Genomic DNA, 16,009 nt, shown 5'->3' with positions numbered 1-16,009 from the left:
GAACACCTTTCATCATAGGTTTTCTTAAGTATTTTTTTTTTACTTGAAATGAAAAGACCAAGCACGATAACTATATCGCGCACATACACACACACTGACGCCTCCACACACACACACACACGCCCCCACATCAAACATGTGCACGTACACAGATATTTATAGCTTGTTTACTTGTGTGCGTAACTCTTACATTGTGAGATGATACGACTAGACAGCACGGTTAAAAACAGAACCGGAGTATTAAGGTGACTGACGTCACCAGCTGAGAAACGTGAAATACGTTACTCGTAGCATAACGACTATTCCAAACATCATTCGTATATTCTAGTTGTAATGAGCTAAACTTAGATGAAAACACAGAGTTTCCCCCCTCTTCAGCAACAAAAATAGCAGCTCTCTAGTGTCTAGAGAATAGAATATTGCTTCGTCATAACTGACTTAATATTAACATCTCAACAGAAAGTAGAGGAATAACTTGAAGATGAATCAACGTGCTATGAAATAAAACCCATACAAACCTACAAAGTCATCTTTAATTTCTAGTAAGAATTTGTTTTTAGATCCAAGACAGCCTCAAACAAATGGACTTGTAATGTCTATGACTAGTTGTCTAGATTTAAAACGGTACAGTGTAATTTGGAGGTTGTTATTTCAAGACGGTCGATCCACCATGTACAGTTTCCGCCGTTAACTCATTTCTACTAAAACTGTTCTGTTGGTGATATAGAGTTAATTAGTATTATTAGTTCCCTTAATAACGTAGCGAACCGGCAAAATTGTTAGCATGCCAGACAAAATGCTTAGCAGCATAAATCCGGCATTTTGTTCTTAGTTCAAATGCTATCGAGGTCGACTTTGACTGTCATCCTTTCAAGATCGATAAATAAGTACCAGTTGAGCATTGAGGTTGATGTAATCAACTTCCCCTCCCCTCAAAGTTACTTGCCTTGTGTAAAAAAATCAGAAAGAATTACTAGTCCCTTACGATGCGATCATGTGTTTTCGTTATCTGTTTCTATTCTGTCGTATATTGAAGTCTATAACTGCCATATTGTACAACTTCCAGCACTATGTCAAGTTTAAGTCTAAAACACTTAACCCTAAACTACGAGGTCCTCCTAGTTCTCAGAAAACATCGCAGATAGTATAATTAACAACTGTAAATTTGGCGGATATTTCGGCTTCTAGTTGTTATGTTCAATTTTACCCGGAGTTACCTGTGATAAACCAACGTCATACATGGAGGACGAGAAAGAGAATTAGTAATCCATCGCTTAATCTAACGCAATCAAATATATGCATTGCTCTTATGGCTTCTTTTGATTCAGAAATAAAATGAACTTCATAAATAATTTTTTCTGAGTATATGAATAATTAGCACCACAATTTCAAAATCGAGCGTAGAATACATGAACAATATATAAAGGCGAGTTTATTGGAAACTCCAAGAAAATGGAATCGCATCTCAGGTCTATCAATTACAGAAAACAGTTGTTCGGTGCGAATTAGCGATATGATATATTATTTCGATGTAGATTATTAACTGAATATTGACCTACGAACTTCACGATATCCGACTAGTTATTTTATGAGTTGATTTAAAATGAAATTAGATGTAGCTTAAATAAAGGAAATAGTAATATAGTAAATTTAAACAAGAATGGTTTTATAAAGATTTAGTTATTTGACTATTCTATCTAACTGTTCTTTATTTTCTTTTCCCTTCCTAACAATTTTAGAGGAGTCAGATGGAGATTCGAAAACTTACTGGGGTTGAAATCTCTGTAAAATTAACATTTTATCTTTATTATATGTATATATATATATATCAATAAAGCCGGGATGGCAATATATATATATATATATATATATATATATATATATATATATATATATATATATATATATATACATATATATATATATATACAACTGAGTAGAGAAACGAAAAAAGGGTACACAACACATTTATTGGGAGTTATATGTATGGATCAAAATAGTTTGAATCAAACTGTCTTGATCCATATATATATATATATATATATATATATATATATATATATATATATATATATATATATATATATATATACACACACATATATATATATATATATATATATATATATATATATATATATATATGTATGTATATACATACGTTATTTTCTTTCTTTTCTTTTGTTGTTTCAGTCATTGGACAGCAGGCATGCTGGGACAACACCGTGAAGGATTTAGTCGAGCAAATCGACCCAAATGCTTATTTTAAGTCTGGTTCGCATTCTCTTATTTTCTCTGTTTATCGAACCGCTACAGTACGGGATATAACCGAGCCAATACAGGATACCAAGCAGTAGAGGGCCAAATACAAAGATCACACACGCGTACGCGCGCGCACACACATACAGAGTGACCCATGCTCTGCGTCAGAACCCAACGTAAAAACTGACGAAATACCGCTAGGCATTTTATCCGGCGTGTTAACGATTCTACTATCTCACTATCTTACAGATGTAATATATTAACGTCTGATGCTAGTTCTCTCGTGATCAGAGATGTATTAATGAGCGATAAAACTCGTCTGATGTTTTTTTTAGAAAATCTATTACGTATTCCCAATGTCTAAGTGAACTGAGGTAACAAAGAATAAAAGTGTTTCACTTAGTGACACCAGAAAGCGCCTCCAACGGACCTGATTTCATGATGTGGTCGTAACTTACAAAAAGAAAACCAAAACAAAAAAAACAAACAAATCAAACAACAAAAAGACTAGAGACTTGGAAGAACCCTGGAAAGGAGTTCACAACTTCAAACTCCAGCCGCCTCAAACTAATATTACGCACACTGACATTACTTCAAGATGAAATATATATATATATATATATATATATATATATATATATATATATATATATATATATATAAAGTATCACCTGAATTGTGAAGGTGTGTGGCTTAGTGGTTAGGAGGAAGGGATTGCCGATTATATCGACTCAGTACACAACTGGTACTTATTTTATCGACCCCGAAAGGATGAAAGGTAAAGTCGATCTTGGCGGAATTTGAACTCAGAACGTAACGACGGCTGAAATACTGCTAAGCATTTCGCTCAGCGCACTGACAATTCTTCCAGCTCGACGCCCTCCTCACTGATTAAAAAAATTATTTATAATTAGTGCATGACCTGGTGTTTATTCTAAATTAAAATACATATTAGTTCTTAGCTGTTTTTATATCTATATGCTGGTTTTATATATACTAAACAGCAGGTAGGACATTTTTACAATCTACGTTGTGTGTATAGAATAATTCTAAGGAATTTAACATTTTTGTAATTGGGGCGCCCCAGAGGTCCTCTTGCGTACATTCTTCATTAATGACAAACGGTTCAACAACAAAATTAATTCTAAAATGACTGTTAGAAAATAATCCTTTAACTACATTCTGAAATGATGAATTGGAGGAAACTGAACTGGATAGTGTCCGTGAGTCGTTTAGGTTTCTTGTGTATTGAGAGAAGATTCGAGTTAAAACAATGACAGATTGGTAGATAGCTACATTGTATTTCTTATTGTAAAGAAAGTAACTTATTAAAATTTAACACAGAATAATGAATATTTATTATTAAGTCTTCTTCAGAGAAATTTAAAAATGGAGATTCAAGTTTTTCTTACCATTTTGTAATAAACTGCTTTTAAAAGACGAAACTTTCTATTTTCTGAAGTGATAGTTTTATGTCTTTAACAACCTTGTTGAGGAATATGTATGTGTATGTACGCACATACACACACACATGCATGCATACATGCATACACACATATACACGCACACACACACACAGACACATATATATATGTACATACACACAGAGGGAGGGACAAAGCAAAGGAGATGAGGGAATTTGCGAATCAAATAGGAAGTTATGTTACAGACCGACAGATTTCACAAAATTATGATTTAATTAGAAATTACGCTTACAACACAAAAACAAAAACAGGTGAAAAAAAAAAAAAAAAAAAAAAAAATCAGAACAAGCAAAACTTTAGCTGAGACTATAAAAGTACGATATAAGCTCTACTGGAACAAGAATAGATTGTTTATTAAATAAAAACCAAAAAAAAAAAAAAAAAAAAAAACCAATAAAATAACGATATGAGAACGTAATTTGCCGTACTTACCCAGTCTTTGCATAATTAGTCCAAAAACGCATCATTTTCTTACTCAATTCGACTTCATTGTCTAAAAAGTTTTTGCTACGATCCACGGGGGATCCGAAGATATATTCAATTTCTGCTGCGTGATATGCACCAACCCATTTCGGCCATGGAGACTGCGATGGAATTTGAGTGAAGTAATAATAATAAACTTTTTCTCCCGCGTTCGAGTATGCTTCTGCCAATTGATTCACTTGGCAGAGGAAATTATAGTCAGTAACTAATTGGTCAAGTTTATTTCTGTTAGATATTTTGTCATCGGGATTCTCCCAATTTGTATACTGGTATAAAACCGCATCTCGCCCGAAGGAGTTAAGTCTCGTTGGATATTGAGGGTAGTATTCAATCAACATATCCGAAAGTACACGAAATATTTCTTTGCTAATTAGAGCGTTGGTCTCTATATCAAAAATGTCTTTACGGAAATATGCAAGAAAATATGTTCCTTCGTTTTTATTAGATCCTACTAAAATAGGCACTCTTTTAAAATTGTGTTTGGCTAATGATACTTCCGGAGCCTCAGTAAGGAATGCTCCATCAACGACTAATACGAAAGGGAATTGAGATATACCTTCAACGACATACCATACATAGTCTGGAAAATCTTTGGCTGGTTGTGCTTTTAGACATTGATAAATATCCCAAGCTGTATCCACCGCAGAGCATTTGAATTTTTCAGCGAGTACCCTGGCTCGCCTGAAGGCCTCTTCTCTACTTATAACTGCCCACGGACATGTTAAACTTCCACTTTGTAAGATAGCTCTGTCAAACTTTGATCGACTGAGTGGAGAAACTAAATGAAAAGCGACACTTGCAGCACCGGCGCTTTCGCCAAATAATGTAACGTTTCTAGGATTTCCACCGAAATTTCTTATTTCACGTTGTATCCAGTCTAAACCCATGAGCTGATCAAACATTCCAGTATTCCCAGGCGCTTCGGGTATACCTAATGCAAGAAATCCTAAAACACTAACACGATATTGTATCGAAACTACAATCACATCATTTAAAAGAACTAAATATGATGGGTCATATATATCTAAAGTTGATGTACCACTGTAGAAGCCACCTCCATAGATCCAAACAAACACCGCTTTGTTCTTGATTGGTTTCTTTACCTTGGGAACATAAACGTTTAAATATAAGCAATCTTCTGAGCGAGGTGTATTGGCATGCCAAACATTTTCTCCAGAGAAGTTTTTGAAGATTTTGTCAAATCCCTGCATGCAGGAATTCGGTTTCACAGTTGCATTAAAAATCCCTGACCAAGGTTCATTGGGTTGTGGATGCCTAAAGCGAAGGTTTCCGAGTGGTGGCTTAGCGAATGGAATGCCATAATATACATCCACTTGCTTTCCATCTACATTTTTGCGAAAACCTCGCACTTTACCTTTCGATGTGGTGACTATGGGATCTTGTGAAGCATCTGCCCTCATAAACAAACACAAAATGTAGACTCCGAGAACAAGCAGGAAGTCTGTATAGCGACCTAAATCCATAATGGCGTCATCCAGATGCTGAGATGCTTTCCTGGCTTTTCTCACCTGCAAATAGAAAAAAACCAAAAAAGTACATTAGATTAATGCCTTGAAATTCATTTGTTGTATGTATATGTGTGTGTGTGTGTGTGTGTGTGTGTGTGTGTGTGTGTGTGTGTGCGCGCGCGCGCGTATATGCATGTGAAATATATAAATAGAAAAAATGAATTTTGAATCTACCCATATACAAAATGTATATATTTACCGTATGAGTAGTCTATCTATCTATCTATCTATCTATCTATCTATCTATCTATCTATCTATCCTTCAATATATATATATATATATATACTCTGTGTAGTGGGTTGATCCACTACTCAGGAAGAGACTATTCTAGAGTACGTTAAGCTGTCTTGTCTTCGAAATGTCTAGATAGAATAGAGACAGCTGATGAAGGGATATTCCAAGTGGCTTTCCGTTTTCCTATGTGTTCGTTCCGTTGTCTGTAGTTTATTGTTCTAACGTCCTGTACCCTGATATGCATGTATATACACATGTAGATGTAAGTATGTACATATATGTGTGTATACATGTATATATATTCTTTGTATTATATATATATATATATATATGTATGTGTGCGTGTGTGCATGTATACACACACACGCACATATATATACATATTAGATATACACCCATATATCTAATATGAATATATATATGAATATGGGTGTCTTAGATATACATCCATATATATATATATATATATATATATATATATATAAAGTATCACCTGAATTGTGAAGGTGTGTGGCTTAGTGGTTAGGGTATTCGCGATCGTATGGTCGCAAGTTCGATTCCCGGCGGCGCGTTGTGTCCTTGAGCAAGACACTTTATTTTACCGTGCTCCAGTACTTGTATAGTACTTGTATTTCAAAGGGCCAGCTTTGTCACACTCTGTTTCAGGCTGAATCTCCATGAAAAATATGTAAAGGGGTACGCGTCAGTGGAGTGCTCAGCCATTTGCGCGTTAATCTCACGAGCAAGCTGTTTCTTTGATCGTATCAGCTGGGACCTTCGTCGTAACCGACGGAATGCTCCTATCACCTGAATCAGGTACACCTACACGCAAATATCTGTTCAGCTCTTGGTCAACCCTGATAAGCAAAGTTAAGGTCAAAAATATTCCGGCTGCCGTAATGTAATCTTTTTGGTGGTATCCAGGATCATGCAATGTAATCATACTTTTAGTTTTTAGGATGGTAGGGTGTGATATCAATGTGATTTATCAATTATTTCTTAGCATACTGTAGCAAACGTGTTCGTACATACATAGATACATACATACATACATACATACATACATACAAAAATATCCTGTTGTTGATGTTAAAATCCTAATGAAGGAGCCTTGGATCTAGGTTAGAAACCGGATCTTTCTCTATTGGCAAGAAATCTTGAAATAAATTAAATAATGACATTCATACATACATACACTCACATACACACACATGTGTATGTGTGCACTTGCGCATATGTACCAATATGTATTACAGTTATTAACATGGTAAGTGCCAAGAATCGGTAGAGAACCATACCAAAAATATTTATTAACATCCCCTCACAATACAAGTTTTATTAATGCTGTAGTTCATCTTGCTTCGCATCCCTCTGAGATAGAATAACAGATATGGACCGCTTCAAGAGACTACAAACCTCTTTCCTACAAATCTGTGGCCTTATGCCAAGTTAGAAATCAATATATTTATATGCATGGGTTTATCTGTGAGTTCACATAGACATAAATTTATAACATGCAATTAAATGCAGTCTACACAAAGAAACAGGGGGCGCAAAATCAAATAAAAGATATTCAATAGGCGTAAAGTTCTCTGACATTCGACTAGAGATATATTAAACTGTGATGTTGTCGTGATCAGAATTATTGTATTACCTTTACATGTTGATTACATTGTTTTGCATATAGATAAATATTTCATCCGTTGAAAGGCTTAATGTAATCAATATATTAATTGTATGTTACAAGCAGAGTGGAAACGGACACGAACATTCTGTTCCAAGCAGAAACTCATTACTTTAAACAGTTTCTAATGTAAACAATAAACTTCACAACGATCGTTATCACAAAAGTGAAGGTTAAACGGCGCAATATTTAGGCAAAAGACATCCATTTGACTTTCTAAATTAGATTAAACATTCAAATCAAATGCCAAATCACTTTGTGCTTGAGTCGAGGAAAATGTTAGCTAACATATCATGAAATGTAAAGAGAGTGTTGTCATCTTGCGAAAAATTCCTCTTCCATGTTTCGCTTATACGAAGACAGTTTTATGTTATCTGCCGTGAGAATAAGTGTTCTCTACTTTCTCAGAAATATAGACATAAAGATATATAACTTTTTGGCATGCTATATCAAAAACAAAATCTATAAACATTCCACTGGTTGTTGATTATTTATATATTTTACAAAGTGGATAATAAACATTATGTTCTTTCTTCGTGTGAGTATTATTTTCTGGCAGCACTATTTATTAGAATGCTTTATACAACAGTTATAAATCTCTCGACTGTTTTTGAGATTTGTTTGTATGTACTATATGAAAAACAATGTATAATATTCAACTTATTTTTCAAAGATGACCGTCGTTTTATCAGAGAGAAACTTCAGCAATGGCTTACTTTTGTTTTATTTATTTTATATTATATTGCAATTGGTGAATCACTGGTTCACAGAATTTCTAATGGCGATTCACAAGGGAGAGTCTGTGAGACGTTGCAGGATAAATATCACAAAAGTCTTTGCTCGAAGAGTACCAGTTTCTTAGATAACGATCGTGTGTACAGAAACGCGATAAGAATAAATGTACTCATTAATACATACAGACATATATGGTCAAAAAGTTTCCTCTAATACTATAACGAGAAAGAGAACGCACACACACACACACACACACACACACACACACACACACACACACACATATATATATATATATATATCGTCGTAGTACTCCGTCGGTTAGGACGGCGAGGGTTCCAGTTGATCCGATCAACGGAACAGCCTGCTCGTGGAATTAACGTGCAAGTGGCTGAGCACTCCACAAACACGTGTACCCTTAACGTAGTTCTCGGGAAGATTCAGCGTGACACAGAATGTGACAAGACTACAACAGAAACAGGAAGAAAGTGTGAGGAAGTTGGGGCGAAAGAGTACAACAGGGGTCACTGCTGGAGCCTCGTGGCGCTTCAGGTGTTTTCGCTCAATAAGCACACACAACGCCCGGTCTGGGAATCGAAACCGCGATCCTCCGACCGCGAGTCCGCTGCCCTAACCACCACTGGGCCATTGCGCCTCCACGATATATATATATATATATATATATATATATATTTTAATGTGCACATACAAATATGAAAATGACTCCTCACTGTAGGATGTTGCATCAGAGAACATCTTCAAGGGACATAAATGGACTTCTAGATACAGTATTAGTATTATATATGTGAATACTTGAGGTGTCGGATGGTGGGAGTGGTTATGCTCGGCGCCGGTTTACGTTTACTACCCAAGTAGAGTACAGCAGGATTTGAAGTATCGGAACAAATTCCACAAGGAATTCGAGACAACATTCCTACTGTTCTGTCATTCTTCTACCTTGGATTAATGCGTTTTTTTTTATCAATCCGAAAGGATGAATGGTAAAAAATGACCTTGGAGGGATTTGAACTCAGAGCGCAGACAGTCGGACCATATGTCGCGAGGAATTCTATTCAATGCTCTAACGACTTTGCCGAATAGTCGCTTAGACATTTTACCTTTATTCTGATTCCATTACCAAAATATAGCCCCACCACCACTGTACTTTCCGAAGTGAAAAAAACCCCCCTCTCATTAAGTAAACTTGCACGATTATGCATCTGCTGCTTTTAGAAAACAAAATTGTTTTGAAATTTAGTTAATTCATAGATGTCACCCGCATCAAAAAGAATTAAGTTATCATATTTAATGTTAGGCGTATGAGAAAGCTAACTATAAATATCTTTTTATTTCTTTTTCTTTTTTACTTGTTTCAGTCATTTGACTGCGGCCATGCTAGAGCACCGCATTTAGCCGAACAAATCGCCCCAGGACTTCTTTGTAAACCTAGTACTTATTCTATCGGTCTCTTTTGCCGAACTGCTAAGTTACGGGGACGTAAGCACACCAGCATCAAGCAATGTTGGGGAGACAAACACACACACACACATATATACAATGAACTTCTTTCAGTTTCCGTCTACCAACTCCACTCACAAGGCTTTGGTCGGCCCGAATTTATAGTAGAAGACACTTGCCCAAGGTGCCACGCGGTGGGATTAAACACGGGACCATGTAGTTGGTAAGCAAACTACTTACCACACAGCCACTCCTAATACCAATGTGATGCTCATGTATTTTTCAAGCATTAGCAAGATTTACATTTCACGTACACTGCCACAGAAATATCTACGTTTTATTATCATTGGCATCAATGACTTATTTGTTACATTTCTCATCAGATTACGTATTTCAGGCCCTCAGCTGCTGATTGAGGTGTCAACTTAGGAAGTCTCTATGCGACAAGTCAAGTAAGCTGTTACTAATAGTAGCCAAGGAACCCTAAAAATCATACCTTATTGCCTTAAAAAAGGAAGGATGTATTTAATAAGGTAGTCTTAGCAACACTTTGCTTGAATTAAAGAGGAATAATCACAACTGAAACGATTAGGATTGAACTTGGACTACACAGGTTAGCAGAAGAACACCATAAACTTCACATAATCTCTTTTTTCAAAATCCTGTGTGGCCAATTAAATTAGTACTTGTAAAACTAGTTGTTTATATACCTAGAAATCTGATGTCCTTTATTGATGCGGTACTGCTAATAAAATAAGATGATAATTAGTATACAAATGAATTAGAGTCATAACAGATTTTAGGAATCTCAGAGGAGGTCTCTCTTTCTCTCTCTCTGCTCTGTATATATATATATATATATGTATGTGTGTGTGTGTGTGTGTGTATGTGTGTGTGTGTGTATGTGTGTGTGTGTGTATTTAACATTAGTTTATGTTGAAGATTCTTCAATTATCCATAAAACTTTGATTCTCTCAGTAATTAATTTCTGATTAAGCTAGGCATTTTCTTAGATTATATAAGAACAGATTAAATCTGAAAACAAAAGACACAACAAAGTAGAAGCATCCGTTATTAGCTTTGTCTCCTGCGCTTATGTCTGAGTCATTATTTACATTTGATATATTCATATTTATCATTTAACTATTCACACATTTAGAATGGGCTTAATTGCGCTAGCTATCATCATTTACTTTCTTAAAAATAGCTTGTTTTTGACAATCTGACTTTACTTACAACTTATCCTCATCCAGCAGGATCACATTTTTAAATCTCCAAGATTAACCACTTTGTCTCAATAACTGGATATTTTCATGGAGCTCTTATTTACATTTAGACAAAATAAATTTTCTTTTCGTAGATCCTACCCATTTTATCATTTGTTTTTAAATAGCAAGCTGTTCCAGAGGTTGTTTGCTTCAACGTAACGCTTCAAATTTTAAGAAGAAAGGAATAAGTTTCTAATTTAGACACAAAGCCAGTTATTGATTTGCGATTAGACACTAAAACAATTTTGCTTTTTTGTGGAGGCGGAATTAGTTGATGCCTTCGACTCTCGTACTAGACTGGCACTTATTTGATCGACCCTGAGTAGAAAGAAAAGATGACGGTCATATCGCAAAAGATTTAAGTATCTAGCCAGCTTTTGTGTAACGTCTGTAATGGTGTCATTTCTAGCCTCTTTCGAATAATTACTTTCTATATAAAATAATTATTAGAGATATAAATAACGTGTAAAAAATTGGTATCCCAAATTATAAATAATAAATATTTGTTTATCCTTAATACTGTAAAGCTTTCTTGACTAGCTATACATTAACGTGTGTAGTAATGAACGAGCTAACCTATTGACTTGAAAGGAAAGTAAACATGATAGTATGAACGTTCATCAACATCTAATAATACTAGTAGCGTAATTAAATTTAATGGGTTGCAACGCTCAGTTCGTCTGGCAGTTATCTTTGGACTGCTGGGCACACACACACACACACACACACACACACAGACACACACACACACACACACACACATACACACACACACACACACACACACACACACACTCACACACACACACTCACACACACACACACATATATATAAAAGAAGCTTCATAAAATTAAGATCCTCCTGGTTAGAACCTTAATTCTGTCGGTTACACCTCCATATGTATTGTTTTACAAAAGTAAATTTCTACAGATTTGGCCTTTTCTATCGTCTTTCACCGAAGCATTTCTTTTATCTCTCTTTTAGCAATTTCTGTTATCTCCTTAATATTTCTATCGCGTTGTTCTTTATATGTTTTGAAGAAAAATCTTGCCATAATAAACTTGTATCTTCATTTCTTAAACCTAAATACACTAGAAACATCTGTCTTTTCTCATCTCATCAGATTCATTGTTTTCTATCTCAAGATTTTGTACTTTGCACAATTTTACACTCTTCTTATATCTATCTGGATTTACCTTATCTATCTTTTTCCTGCAACCATTAATCAGCAATGAACCCTACGAAACATATTAATGACATCTGTTTTTTTCCCTATCCCGACGGTTTAATGTACTCTTCACTACAGATGAACCTACAAAAGTAGCATGATTAGCGCGTGCACACGCAAGTATGTGTGCGTGCGTGCGTATATGTTGCGAGTGTGTGAGGTAGCGCGTGCGTCTGTACATGAATGTGGTTTATTTATGTGTTGCAGAATTTCTCCATGAGTGTGTATTACTTGTATGTCATATGACAGTAAATCATTCGCCATCGAATCATTGCTTTATGTCTATTAGTAAACAAGTTTTATATTTTCATCTCCAAATGAAATTCGAATAAAGAAGAGGATTAGTTCTTCCTAGAACTCAATTTCAACTGTTTGGAAACGTTTTGAACACATCGTGTCGCTGAGTTTAGTAGTAAAAATACTCTAGCCAATATCTCCGCGTTTTATATCAATGATTGGTATTGGTGAAACTAATAAGAAAACCTATCATTGCATAGCCAGGGTAAAGAAACTTATGAAGCAAACAAGCAAAACAGGGGAAAATGGAAACGGAGCAAGTCATTAATCTGAAAGTAGCTTTTCTAATAACTTTAGAGTTGTAACTACGCTGTAATAGGATCACGGTTGTGTTGAAGTGGTGCATTTAGTGTGTAATCAACCATGAAAGCCATCAATATCACTTAAAAGATTTCCTGCAGTTACTGAAAGCATCAGCTTTCTAGAAGCTGAAGAATACAAGTAGAGCTTTAAATCAATGTCTTTTGAAAGTGATTTATCAACTCATTGACCTTTGACATTCGATAGGATTTTGACTAAGGAAAGCAATATGATTTATTAAATAACTTTTCTTGTCAGCTCTGTAGCAATATTTTTGTTAAGCCTTTTAATGGAAACTCTTCTTGCTAATCTGTTATAAGAAATATACGAAGAAATCCTCTTGTCATTGAATCAAAGATTCGATTGAAATCGCTGTATATTATCATCACAGCGAAGATATGTTGTAGCTTTGATCGAAACTTCTCTGATATTTCAACATATATCTTCAAACTCTTTGTCTGTTGTTGTTCCTAATGTTTATTATTCGTTGCTACAATGATGGGACTCGCTCTGAATTCCTTAAGAAACAGATATATGGAATTAGGTGTAAAATAAGTTAGTGAAGAATATTTTAAAACAGTGAAGTTTAGTAACTGACGATGGAATACAAAGAGACGATGAACATTCGAGTGTTCAAGTTTAGAAAGAAGATTCGGGAAAAATAAAGGTAGAAGGAACCATTTTTCATATACGAAAGATCATATTCTGAAGAACACGAAAAATATTTGAGTTGGCATGATATAACAAAGGCTAGTTCACATAATTGGTGTTGAAAGTAGTTAAAATATATTAGTTGGTGAGAATCAGGCGGTTATCAAGATGGATTAGTTACTTATTAATATATAAGGGAACTCTTATTCAAAGAGTATATATTCCTCTCTTAGACAGGTGTATAGTCTAAGACTTCGTAATAATCATCGTTTAACTACACGCTTTTCTCTTATCTCTTATCCCTGTGACTACATTCATATTGCTCCACTTTTATCTCTGAAAGTATCAATTTCATTTGTCACTGAAAGTAACTAGAAACAGGTGCAATTACTGAGATAGAAAAGACTTATAAGATCAAATATAATAACAGGGGCTTCAGTTCAATAAGAAACGAAACAATGTATATTTGGAAGCTCATGAAACGTATTATTTGGAAGGACTCATCGTTTGATAAGCTTTGATGAATAGAAGATAAACTGAAGCAATAAATGTTTGGATTGGTTCTTTGAGAATATCCTTTGCTAATGACTTTATTTGATTGTTATTCGTTGAGAGCCCCAGTTAAAAGTAAGACCTCTTATATACTTAATTCAACAAAAGGAGAAGTTTTAAAAGACGACAACGTTAATGACGCTTTAGCTGTTTCAATGTAGCGCTGTTACTTACTAAACTTCAGTATTTCAAAATATCATTACCGCTTTATCACATATGAAAATTGTCATATCTGTTTACCGTAATATATGTAATACTACATATATTTTGGTTGCAACTTACAATCTCCTTAAAAAACAAAGACAAAAACAAACAAAAAAGAAAAAGAAAACAAAAGGAAACAAAAAAAAAACAAAAACAAAAAATCCCTACAGAGATTAATGCAAAAAACAGCTTGTTATAGGCTTTTCTTTGGGGGTCGTATTTACGAATTACAGTTTACTAATTAATTGGATAAACATTTCATTTCTCACTTTCTCTTGTAATACTAACGGTTTCATTATTAATTTTATAATATGAAGACCGTTCATCATTATTGCACGCTTTCCTATTGATATTACTATAGAAAGCTGCTTGAATTGAATCATAAAGTTAATTGTTTCGAAAACCTAACGATCATCTGACAGAGACTTGGCCACTTTATTTTCTTAAATTTAAAAAAAGAAAATAATTATGCCGAATACAGATTAATAAATATCCGCAATTTCGACTTATTTTCTGACAAAAGAAACTCAATTTACTCACATCTTTGATAATCGAAATACAAAAATTGTTTGATAACTGAAGCGTAATGATTCTCCTGTCAATTAAAGCATGCCGACCCTCTTTTAAATTTATACTCTAACTTGTTATTGATTGCATCCAAAGTTAGATCAATTCTAGTTTGAATGTTACAAGCATCCATTCTATGCCTTCTTATCGATCCAATCAATCTGTGAGATTAGAAGTATAGTTTCTATTTCCGTTAACACAAGCAGGAAGACAACATACGTTGCTTTAACAATTGAAGTTTCACTGATATCAAGACCACTATTTTAACTATCACTATCACAGTCTGTCTGTCTGTCTGTCTGTCTGTCTGTCTGTCTGTCTGTCTGTCTGTCTGTCTGTCTGTCTGTCTGTTTGTCTGTCTGTCTGTCTGTCTGTCTGTCTGTCTGTCTGTCTGTCTGTCTGTCTGTCTATCTATCTATCTATCTATCTGTCTATCTATAATCGTATCTAGTCTTAGAAAGATTGAGGGATGCATAAACAGAAGGAAAGACTGAAACATGTACACATACACAGAAACACATACAAACGTACTGGCAGAATAGTTGATAAGTTTGTTTCGCAATCATGAATCTCTGGTGGCGTGGCAAATTGAGCAAGAGTCTTTTACCTCGCGTTGAGTCGACCCAAGTCTTGTGAGTGAAATTATGTAAACAGAATCTGTGTGGAAGTTCATTGGATGGATTGTACATGTTATCAAAGGGACAGCCTTGTTACATGTTAACGCATTGATTCGCTTTCGAATTACATTAAGGAACATTCAGCCACCTACGAGTTAAATTCAATCTGAAGACCGTTACTTTAATTCAACAATGGAAAGAACCATCAACCAAACCGTAGAGATCCACTTCCATACATGCGCGTGAGTGTTTGTGAGTTTGAATCATGTGTGTGTGAGTGTGTGTATGCGTGTGTGTGTGCGTGCGCGTGCGTATGTGTGTGCGCGCGCATGTGTGTGATAGTGCGTGAATACTTACATACATGCGAACATAAAAAGATACGCATATACACACATAGTCTACGCATATACACAGATACACATATACGCATATACGCATATACACACATAGTTCA

At 34.9% G+C, this 16,009-nt stretch overlaps 1 protein-coding gene across 2 annotated transcripts in view; it reads right to left on the bottom strand.

Annotated features, from left to right (window-relative positions):
- Positions 1-16,009, bottom strand: part of LOC106883662 (acetylcholinesterase) — a 179,503-nt gene that overhangs the window by 75,205 nt on the left and 88,289 nt on the right. For both annotated transcript variants that reach the window (XM_052966651.2, XM_052966652.2), the window contains exon 2: positions 4,179-5,758. In XM_052966651.2, coding sequence (XP_052822611.1) covers positions 4,179-5,713 — 1,535 coding nt within the window. In that variant the 5' untranslated portion in view covers positions 5,714-5,758. The remainder of the gene's footprint in view (positions 1-4,178; positions 5,759-16,009) is intronic.

This window comes from Octopus bimaculoides, chromosome 3 (genome assembly GCF_046866305.1).
Source record: "Octopus bimaculoides isolate indiv1 chromosome 3, ASM4686630v1, whole genome shotgun sequence".
NCBI lineage: Eukaryota > Metazoa > Mollusca > Cephalopoda > Octopoda > Octopodidae > Octopus > Octopus bimaculoides.
The sequence above is the reverse complement of the archived record's forward strand: the minus strand, read 5'-3'. Positions and strand labels throughout refer to the sequence as shown.